At 47.5% G+C, this 11,370-nt stretch overlaps 1 protein-coding gene across 4 annotated transcripts in view; it reads left to right on the top strand.

Annotated features, from left to right (window-relative positions):
• Window positions 1-11,370, top strand: part of Dis3l (DIS3 like exosome 3'-5' exoribonuclease) — a 34,475-nt gene that overhangs the window by 9,455 nt on the left and 13,650 nt on the right. For 3 of the 4 annotated variants that reach the window (XM_021171468.2, XM_021171469.2, XM_021171470.2), the window contains exons 3-7: window positions 1,661-1,789; window positions 2,935-3,070; window positions 6,283-6,459; window positions 7,449-7,527; window positions 9,642-9,821. In XM_021171468.2, coding sequence (XP_021027127.1) covers window positions 1,661-1,789; window positions 2,935-3,070; window positions 6,283-6,459; window positions 7,449-7,527; window positions 9,642-9,821 — 701 coding nt within the window. Of the gene's footprint in view, window positions 1-1,660; window positions 1,790-2,934; window positions 3,071-6,282; window positions 6,460-7,448; window positions 7,528-9,641; window positions 9,822-11,370 lie in introns of those variants that run through there. The other variant, XM_021171471.1, reaches the window with a different exon arrangement.

Raw genomic sequence — 11,370 nt, 5'->3', positions numbered from 1 at the left:
GGCGCCAGATCTCGTTACGGATGGTTGTGAGCCACCATGTGGTTGCTGGGATTTGAACTCTGGACCTTCGGAAGAGCAGTAGGGTGCTCTTACCCACTGAGCCATCTCACCAGCCCCGGGTTTTATGTTTTTATCTATTTGTGTGCTTATTCAGCAGGGTTCAAGGTTCACCCCAGGGCCCCTGCATGCTAGGCAAGTGTTCCACCCTGAGCTATATCACAAGGCTCTGGTGTTCTCTTTTGGACATGTACCCAGAAGTAGGCTTACTGAATCACATGGCAGTTCTGGTTTTGATTTTCATCTGGTCAAAATAGCTGTTTTGCTTGCTGTAGTCAGGCCGCTGCAGGTGTGAGCCTGGCCTGGCTAGATGGTGTCTCTGAGGGCATTCAGTACAGTAATGCTCACCCTTCCAGCCAAAGGCTTGGCCTAGGAGGGTGGGGCACACTTGCTGAAGGAAGGATGTTAGCCAGAGTGATCATTTGTCCACAAATAACCAGAGTGAGTACAGGTCTTGGGTTGGATTCCAGCGCTACAAAACCAACAACCCAACCAATTCCCTTTCAAATAACTGCCTAAATGTTTCCTGTAATCTCTCAGTTACAGGCTGTAGGAAAATTCCTTTTTAGAAGATGACCCATGGCAGACTTGCTGTTTGGGCATGGAACTGGCTCGCATTGCCCAAAGGCTCTGGACTGGGAAAACTTTCTGTTAACTGTCTGGCAGATGGGTCTATTCCTACTTTATTAAATCATGGAGACTGCATAAATATAATTCACAGATAAACTCTTAAACTAATGTACTTTACATGACCTTTTCTAGGCCTGCCAGCTAACAGGAAATGTATTAATACTTAAAAATACCATTTCCCAACAAAGTGGGAACCAAAAGAAGGCGCCAAGCTCTACTTGCCTCTGTGTACTACAGCTGTAATAGGGCAGATCATGTAGCTATGTAGTAAAATGGCCAGGCGTCTCTGAGGGAAAGCAGGAGAAGGAGTCCAATTAATCTGCAAACTAATTAATGAGCCTTCCCCAAGTGCTGACAACTAACAGGCAAAACTGAGAGCCACTGACAGCAAGCACACCAAAGCCAATATGAATCAATGCTTTTCAGGTGTGTGTGTGTGTGTGTGTGTGTGTGTGTGTGTGTGCATTCATCAGTGTGTGTGCGTGTGACTCATGCATGCCACAGTGTGCATGGAGGGCAGAGGACAGCCCTGGGTACTGGTTTTTGCCTCTCACTTTGAGTCAGACTGCATCACTTGTTCAGCGCTGCACACCCAGGCTGGCTTCTGGGGCTTTTCCCGTTTCCATCCCACAGTCTCCCAGCCTGGGCACCGGGATGATGTGCTCTCACCTGGCTTTCCTTGGGTTCTGGGAAGTTTTGGACTAAGGTCCTCATGCTTGGTAGCAAGCACGTTTACCTGCTCAGCCATCTTCTCAGCCCTTATTTTGTCTTTTGAGACAGGTTTTCACTGTCTCCCAAACCACCCTCAAACTCATGGTCCTTCTGCCTCAGTCTCCCTAGTGCTAAGATGTTTCTTGGGTTTTAAACAATTTATCTCACACTCTGAAATGTCTCATCTGTTTTGATCCTTGGCAGGAGTTGGCAGGAGATGAGTACCTGCTGAGTTAGATTTATTCTGTCCCCTGTGTTGCAGACAGTATAACAAACTGCGAAACCTCCTGAAGGATGCTCGCCATGACTGCGTTCTCTTTGCTAATGAGTTCCAGCAGCACTGTTACCTCCCCCGGGAAAAGGGGGAAGCCATGGAGAAGTGGCAGACCAGGTGCGCCCCGACTCACCTCGCTCTTCATAGGGTCCTCTTGAATTTCCTCATCTGTGGCTCTTTGGAATTGCTGTGTACTATACAAAGTACGGCAATAACTCTTCTAGGACTGTGGTCAACACTGAAGCGGCATCTGATTACACAGTTGTTAAACTTGGGATTGCAGAGATGAAGGTCCCCGACCTGAGACTCCTAGACCAGAGCAAGGGCTGGTGGGTCCTCCCAGTAGTGTAGAAGGCTTGACTTTGCCTTTCCATGACTTGCTCAATTTAATGTCCTCAGCCAGTCTCACTAAATGGAAACTGTTCTAGAAAATGCAGTGACTTAGTTTAGACCCACCCAAAAGTACAGTGCTTGCTTCACACTTGGGTGTGGGGTACTTGCAGAAAGTGGCTCCCCAGAGCAGGAGTGGAAGTGATGGCAGTAAGAGGGGGGAGCAGTGGAGGATGTGAGGCTAAAGTGGGCAAGGAGGCTCAGCTGGGCCTGCTAGGGGCTTGGAGAGGCCTGGAGAACTGTTCACAAGGTAGCCCAAGGTAAGATCCCAGGCACTTAGCTAAGTGCCCCTAGGTGTAAATTCCAAGGGTCTTTGGGGTGGAGTGTTAAGTGCCATAGCCCTATAGAAAGGGAGACAGACTGCAGAATGGACCTTACAAATACGTGTTTCACTGTGAATGCTACCAGTATAGTCCTGAGCCAGTTCTCCAGACCCACACCAACACTCCCACTCCTGGGGATATTCCAGGCTTATCGTGTAGCTGAAGCTGGCTTTTCTAACAGGGGAGGATACTTGTTCCTCCTCTTCCATAGTCATTTCCCATGTGCCCTGTAGCTCAGCCTCCAGTTAGAAAGTGTCACAAAGTGACAGAATGGGGGAACTGAAAATGGTGCTCTGGGGACTGAACTTCTAGGAAGAAGAGATGGGAGGTGCTTTCTGATTACATTTTGTCTCACAGAGGGTCCAGCCCCTGGCTATCTAGAGTAGATACCCAAGAAGTATTTGTTGTGGAAAGAAAGAAAGAAAGAAAGAAACAAACAAACAAACAAAGATTAGCTATATGGACACAAGATGACAGTGTGAGCCAAGTGTGACATTCTGAACAGCAGATGTTGTTCCTGGGGATGCTCACCACCCTTTGCTTTCCCAGGAGCATATACAACTCAGCTGTTTGGTACTATCACCACTGTGAGGACAGGATGCCCATCGTTATGGTGACAGAAGATGAAGAGGCCATTCAGCAGTATGGAAGTGAAACAGAAGGCGTATTTGTCATTTCCTTCAAGGTATTTCCAGTGGCACGCATGTGCACACACACATGTAGACGGACACACATATATGCACAGCCCTTCAGTCTAGATCCTTTGGCAACACAGAAAAGAGAAAGTAGAATTCACACCTGTAATCCCAATACTAGAGGTACTGAGGCAGGAGACTTACTGAAAGTTTGAGGCCAGCCTGGGCTACAGAGTGAGAATTTGTCTCATAAAAGAAAGGGGAGCTGGGTATGGTGGCACATACCTTTAATCCCAGGCAAAGGCAGGCAGATTTCAGGGCCAGGATGGTCTAACAAAGTGAGTTCTAGGACAGCCTGGACTACACAAAGAAACCCTGTCTGGAAACAAACAAAAAACAAAACAAAACAAAACAAAACAAAAGTGAGAAACAACAGAAGGAAGACTGTAAGAGAACAGAAGGAGGACTGTAAGAGAGCAGGAGGAGGACTGTAAGAGAGCAGGAGGAGGACTGTAAGAGAGCAGGAGGAGGACTGTAAGAGAGCAGGAGGAGGACTATAAGAGAGCAGGAGGAGGACTGTAAGATGGTCCATACTGGGACCAGGCAAGGTGACTCAGTGGTTTGGAGCACTTGAACTTGGTGCTCTCACCAAGAACCTAGTTTCAGTTCCCAGCACCCACACGGACCTCCTCTGACTTCCTCAGGTACCAGGCATGCAAAACACTTATACACATAAAGGAAATAAGTACATCTTTAAAAAAAAAAAAAAAAAAAAGCAGATGGTCTATAGCATTATTGGTGACCAGGTGGCCTTGACTCTAGCAAATTCAGGCTGACTCCTGAAACTAAGGGGAACACAGATCTCAAGAGCAGCCCAGCAAGCCTCTGCTCCCAGTAAACTGTGTTGTGTGTGTTGTGTGTTTGTATTGTGTGTTACTGTCTTGACATGGTTGTGTGTGTGTGTACATGTGTGTGTTAGTATTGGGGTTGAACCTAGGGCCTCACCATGCTAAGCATGCACTACCACTGACCTATACCTGCAGCCCTAAGTCATGTGTGTTTCCACGGGTGATGCTGGTATGCTGGTGGCGGGTTAACACTAAAGTTGCCAATGGTCTTATGTTTTTGCCTATACAATGGTAGTTTTATTTGTTTCTTCCTCATTAACAATAACCACCATGTTTCCGTGGTAAATACATTACTTAATAGTAATATAAATAAGTGTGTTATTTCCTTCAATTCTTGAACAACTCAGTGAGGTGGGCCAGTAGCCCATCTGAAGCACGGAGAAACTAAGTCCCTGCCCACAGGCCTCTGTTACTAAATGGCAAAGCTGGAATTGGTCCCTAGAACCAGGTGCTGAAGCTTCGAGCCACTTGTTGAACTGCCTCCCAGATTTCTGTCTGCTAGAGATATACAACTGCTAGCGAGCCAGCACACACAAAGGCAAGCTGTTCTAAATCTAATTTCTCTCCTTCTCCCCTTCTTTCTTTCCCTCCCTGCATGTATGTATGTATATGTATGTATACACACACACACACACACACAGAGTCTGCTTTTTCCCCCAAGGCCATGGACACCAGACAGACCTTCCTGTGTAGGTAAGGGTGACCTTGAACTTCTGCTTTTCCCATGGAAAGTGGAGACAAGTGCCAGGATTACAGGTGTGCACCACCACTCAGTTTATGTAATGCTGGCGATCAAACCCAGGGCTTCACACATTCTAAGCAAGCATCCTACCAACTAACTAAGAGCCTTCCCTAGCCCCGCAAGCCAGTCTTGAGTGTCCGCCCCACCCCCCACTCTTCCACATGGGACAAGAGTGTGAGCAAGAGCAGGAGCCCTAGACGGGGTTAAGATGTGACACCATTTATATGAAGGCTCTCGGGTCACAGGCATGGCATTTTATCAGTGCCAGTGGCTTCAGACTGTCAAAGCAACACCGTCTTCCTATCTCTTAAGAACCTTTCAAGAGATCAGGCTGTTAATCTCTCCATAGATGGCCAGTCTCACCTGTCTGTCCAGTTGGCCAATCAAATCTACTAGCTGATTGCGGTTTTTCTAATGCAAAAACCAAGACACAGCTGCCATTACCCTGTCAGGTTATAGAGTGTCCAGCTTGATTTTGAATTGTAGATTCCATAAGGGTTCCCGTGTGCATGAATTGCTAAAGATTTGCCAATAGAATTTTCTTGACTGTGCTATAAAAATGTGTTCTGGAGTGCCAGAGAATTCCAGGGGCGCCAGATATTAATGACAGTGTCACTTGTTTTTTCTGTTGCAATATATCATGTCTTGTTCCCGCAGAGGACAGTTGACTAAAATTACATTTTTCTACTTTTTTGAGAATTACGTTTCTTTGTAGTCCAGTAGTATAGGACAGTTTTATTTTGTAGAGCAGTTCTTGAGCAAACTGTGTGACCAAAGGCTCCATAGAGGTTAGTGGCAGCAGGAAGAGAGACTGGCAAGCTCAGATGAGCAGGGACAGAGTTTTCTTTGGGGATTTGAAGTTAGATGCAAAGAACCAAGATGATAAATTCTTCATGAAGAGGTTATTTCCTAAGAAAAACATGGTGCTAAGTGACAGGAGCAGAGTCGCCATGCTCACGGCAGTGTACACAGACCCTTTAGGGGGACTCGACATTAACAGAAGTGCTGGCCTCCACAGAAGGCCGTTTTTCTCTCCTTGATAATTTGAGAGAAGAGGATGTATCTTAGCCTTGATATCATGTGTAAGAAGGTAAACATACATACTAGGAGATTGTTCTGTATGTCCTCTGTAGACCATCCTGTGCAGAAGGGAGATAGATGGAAAATCAGATTGGTGTGTGTGTGTGTGTGTGTGTGTGTGTGTGTGTGTGTGTGTGGTGTGTGGTATGTGTGTGTGTGTGTGTAGAGTGTGTGTGTGTGTGTGTGTGTGTGTGTGTGTGTGTGTGTTCATCTGTATGTACAGATGCATACACAGAGACCAGAGGAGCACACTGGATGCCTTGCTTTAGCTCTTCCTTATTCCCTTGACATGATTTACTTACCCTGAAGCTAGGCTAAGCCAACAAACCCCAGCAGGCCTCCTGTCTCCAAGTCCTCACTGCTCGGCACAGGCGTTACAGGCATATCTGTAGCCATACCACATGTTTTATGTAGGTGCTGGGGTTTGAACTCAGGTCTTCATGCCAGTGTTCCAACCCTCTTGGTTTTTCGGTAGTGCTGAGATGAAGACTCAGCATCTGATGGTATCTCTTTGTGCCATTACTAAACGCAGAATTACCTGGACAACTTCTGGCCAGATTTGAAGGCTGCCCATGAGCTCTGTGACTCCATCCTTCAGTCTCGCCGGGAAAGGGAGACTGAGAGTCAGGAAACCCATGGGAAAGAGTACCCAGAACATCTTCCCCTGGAAGTACTGGAAGCAGGCATCAAATCTGGACGCTACATCCAGGTAAGGGTGGCAGCGAAGGGTGGATGTCAGCAACAAACAGCATAGTTTCTCTCTTCTCAGTTGGCCTTCCACTCCAGGCTCCAAGTCCAGTGCCAGGCCACAGGACAGGCTTGAGTAGGCAGAGCTGCCCAGATCAAGGCTGTTTGGGAGCCATTTCTCTATAATCCTTAACAGTCTAGTTCTAAGCTGCCCAAGTGTCACACAAGTATACCCGTAGCCTTCCGTTGCTGGCAGAGACATACAGTTTTGCATGAGGGTGTGGAGGTGACAGCAGCAGCAGCATGCTTATCAATTAATCTTTACTCCTTTGCCACTTCCCTGCCCCTCTGAAGGAAGGCCTCTTTGCGATTCCCCAGGACCCAGAACCCAGGGCTACTGGGGTTTAGGGAAGGACTCTGATACAGTAACTGCTCAGCTGTGACTGCTTTACCCACATGCATTTCCTGTCCGTGTATGGCTGTGTGCTGCCTTGTGTATCTATCACAGTCAGGTTCAGAACTACTTCCCCGAGGATTTTGCATTTCTTTTTTTTTTTTTAAGATTTATTTAATTATTTTTTGTATATGAACACACTGTAGCTTTCTTCAGACACACCAAAAGAGGGCATCAGATCCCATTACAGATGGTTGTGAGCCACCATGTAGTTGCTGGGAATTGAACTCAGGACCTCTGGAAGAGCAGTCAGTGCTCTTACCCACTGAGCCATCTCGCTAGCTGAATTGTGTATTTCTAATAGGCAACTGAGAAGCATCTCACGGGGCCGAAGCTGTGTGCACCGTGCTGAATGGAGCTAAGCCTTGGTCACGGCTTGCCCGGCCCTGCTGGCAGAGTTTCAGAGTACTTCAAGCCAGAAATGTGTTCTCAAGAAAAGGAACCATAGTGGTTACGACAGGAATCACAGTCTGCGAAGAATATGATCATTTCATAATATTTTAAACACTGTGTCAGGAAAGAACTTTGTTTATGCCAACTCTTGCTTACGATTTTAGGGAATTCTGAATGTCAACAAGCACAGAGCTCAGATTGAAGCTTTCGTTCGCCTACAGGGAGCCAGCAGTAAGGACTCAGGTCGGTGCCACCCACATTTCCAGGTCGCCTTTCTGGTTCTGACATTGTACAGTGATGAAAGTGTGAACTGTCACGCAGCCCTGTATTCACTGGGCTTGTAGATTTTAGGGGTTTTCCCCCCTACGTTTATTTTATCTACAATTTGGGGCTGTGTTATTAGTACTAGGATAATAATGCTTTGCTTATGCCATTTGTCTGTCATTTCTGACTTTATTTTTTAATTCTTTAAAATTAAGCTGAGAATGATGCTTTTAATCCCAGCATTTGGTAGGCAGAGGCAGGATCCCAGTGAATTTAAGGTAAGCCTGGTCTACAAAGAGAGTTCCAGAACAGCTAGAGCTACAGAGAGAGACTGTCTCTAATAAATAAGGAGATTCAGTTCACTGAGTGAGATGTAATACAGTGTGCATCTGCAGATAGAGGGGTTGCCTCACAGCCCCCACCGCACACATCCCAGGTCCTCTCCTGTGCTCACCAGGCTGTCACCCTCCATACACTGAGTGAGATGTAATACAGTGTGCATCTGCAGATAGAGGGGTTGCCTCACAGCCCCCGCCGCACACATCCAGGTCCTCTCCTGTGCTCACCAGGCTGTCATCCTCCATGGTTATAGTCTTACTGTGCTCTGGGTTTTTAACTCGTCCTTGTAGCCAGCTGTGGCCTTAATTTCTGGTTTGTTGCAGTGTGTTTAAACTGCCATACAAGGAAAGGAAGCACGTCCCCTAAGGCCCCACTGCTAACCGGTGCAGCTGAGCTTGCAGCCCAGGCTGTGACGTGAGCAATCCTAGACTGCCCCTATGTACTCTCCTGTGAGCACATCTCAGGCAGGATGGCAAAACTAAGATGAAATGTAAAAGGAAGAGGAAATCTTGAAGGTGAAAATGGGTTGAAGGAGACCAGGTAGTGGCTCCCACGGCTCCTGCCCTCTGCCGGTTCTTGTCCTGTGTGTGTAGTTCATTCACATGCTGGCCACTCCTTTGGCTCTGCAGGCCCTGAAAGGGTTGGGCATAATTCCAGGGTAGGCTCACTTGCATGCAGGAAGTGATGGTATAGGGAAGGATTCAAGACAGAATAACAGAAGGGGAAGAGTGGTCATGGTAAGTTATGTGCCATGTGAGACTGTCAACAAAAAATAATGATGGGTGCCTTGTACAAACACATTATCCAGCCTTGTAACATGGGAGCTGTCTTAGTTCTCCCCTAACCTGGCACAACACAAGAGTTAGTTCTAATATCAGTGAAGGCCTCTACAACAGGACAGTGGGACTTACAGCTGAGGGTGAAGACCTCAGGCAGAAACAAATCCACATCCTCTAATCTGGCTCCCACCAGAAGGTGCCACACGCATTAGGGAGGGTCAGTCTGCTTCTAATAATCTAATGGTCTGATCAAGGAAATCCCTCATTGGAGCATCCCACTGCTTATGTTTTATGATTTCAGAAGCAGTCACGTTGACAACCAAGATTACACATGGGGGGAGGGGGAGAGTTATGCAGGGTATACGGGTGCATTCACCATTATGTGCACTACTTTTGGAGGCCAGAAGTTGATGTTGAGTATCTCCTGTGTCATTCTCTACTTTGTGTGTGTGTGTGTGTGTGTGTGTGTGTGTGTGTATGTAGTGTAGTATAATGCATGTTTATGTGCCCTGGCTTTTATGTGGGTGCTGGAGTTCAGGACTCAGGTTGTCATGCTTACAAAGCACGCTGAGCTGTCTTCCCAACCTCCTCCGTATTTTTTGAGACAGTGTCTCACTGGGTGTGAAGCTTGCTCGTTTGGCTGGACTAACTCACCAGTGGGCTTCCCAAGATCCCCCTGTCTCCAGTCCACCAAGTGCATGTGTTACCCACATGCACCCCACATCTGGCATTTGACCTGGTTTCTAAGATCCAGCCTCAGACCCTGTTCATTGTATGGCAGGCCCTGCACCCCCTTCCCTTAATCCCCTTCACCCTCTGTACCCCCTGTACCCCCTGCACCCCTTGCAGCCCCTTGGAAGAAGGAAACATCTCAGCAGAATGATTATACTTGAGAGGCGTCCGTTTGAAATGTCCCCCGTGAGGCAGTGCTCCTGCCCAGCAGCCACTGACTCCCAGCCTCTCTGTCGCACACAGGCTTGGTCAGCGACATCCTCATCCATGGCTCGAAGGCTCGGAACCGCTCCATCCATGGAGACGTGGTGGTGGTGGAGCTGCTCCCCAAAAGTGAATGGAAAGGGAGAACAGCCGCCCTGGGTGAAAATGACAGTGATGACAAGGCCTCGGGCGAGTCCCCGAGCGAGCCCATGCCCACAGGTGAGTCCACCTGGAAGTACTGTGTTTGTTTAATGAAAATTGTGTATATTCATCATGTATAATGTGATATTCTGATATAGGTATACATTGTTGAATAGCTAAATCCAGCTAATTAACAAATGTATTACCTCAAGCCATGTTTTAAGAAGTAATCTTTTATGTATAGGTGTGTTTTGCCTGTGCGTGTGTGTTGTGCATGTCCGGTGCCCAAGGGGCTGGAGTAGAGTATTGAATGCCCTGGAATTGGAATTATAGATGTTTGTGAGCCATCGTGTGGGTGCTGGCTGCTCGGGCTCATGATCTGTAAGAATACAAAGTGTTGCTGATGCTGAAATAAGACATACTCTGCATTATCATCAGCCTCCCCGTCTGCAGGCTGCTTCTCTGTTGCTGGTTCTAAGGTTGGGGATTGAACCTAGGACCTCAGACTTGCTGAACACACATGTGTTCTGCCATTCATCTACCCTCAGTTCTTCTACAGGTGTTCTTGCTTGTTTTGTTTCTTTTGAGACAGGGTGTCGGGTAGCCTAGGCTGGCCTCAAACTCACTGTATTCAAGTTAATCCCTCTGTCTCAGCCTCCATAGCACTAGGATCATAAGTATACCAAACAAGACCTGACCACTCACAGGTTTATTCTGACTTCTTCAGCACCAAAGAAACAAAATGCCCCTCTGGACATTGCATGGTTCCCAGCTACTGCTCCTTTTCCCTGCCTCAGTTTATGTAACTTTTGCCTCGACTTTCTCCCCTTCCATTCTGCATGACCTCGCTCGCTCGCTTGCTGGTCTGACATTCCTCTTCTGTTCCTCCAAGTCTGCTTGTATCCAATTTCCCAGGATCCTCCTGCCCAGATGCTGTTTAGCTCCTTGTGCTCATTGTCATATCATGTGACCAGCTCGTGGACGTGCTGCTCTGGACATCAGAAAGCCCAGGCTCCCTCCCTCCTGCCTGCCTGGCTGCCCGTGTCGGCTTCTGTCCTCGTTCTTCTCTCCTACTGCTTGCTGGGTGTGCCATGCTCTGCCCTGGGCCTCCTGGTTGCACTCTGTAGCCTAGGGTCAGTCTCTGTCTTTGTGTCTCCAGCCATCCCCTTACTAACTCCGGTTGCCTTTATGGCATCTTCCCCTGATGTCCAGTGGCCATCTCTGCGGGAGATGCTTCATAAGCTCCCTGACTCATCATTATGGAAATCAGCTCAGAACCGACATGCACGGAAGTGTTTGCAGGGTACTGAGGAAGGTTGGAGTTTAAACACGCACCTGCAGCCAGATATGCTGGGACAAAGAGTGAAAAATGAGTTGTTTTCAGATAGATAATTGTTATTGCTTTTTTATTCTTCAATATTCTTCAGAATTCTTCAATGCTTTAGTGGTAATCATTTGTTCAGGTTACATAAATTACTGTCAAACTTGAAAAACCAAAAGGCTTCTGACATCTGCCCGAGCCTGCTGTCCCTGCAATGCTCCTCGGCTCAGGAAGCTTCTGACATCTGCCCGAGCCTGCTGTCCCTGCAATGCTCCTCGTCTGCTGTCCCTGCAATGCTCCTCGTCT

The sequence above is a fragment of the Mus caroli genome, chromosome 9 (assembly GCF_900094665.2).
Source record: "Mus caroli chromosome 9, CAROLI_EIJ_v1.1, whole genome shotgun sequence".
Lineage (NCBI taxonomy): Eukaryota > Metazoa > Chordata > Mammalia > Rodentia > Muridae > Mus > Mus caroli.
This window is presented reverse-complemented; position numbering and strand designations above follow the sequence as displayed.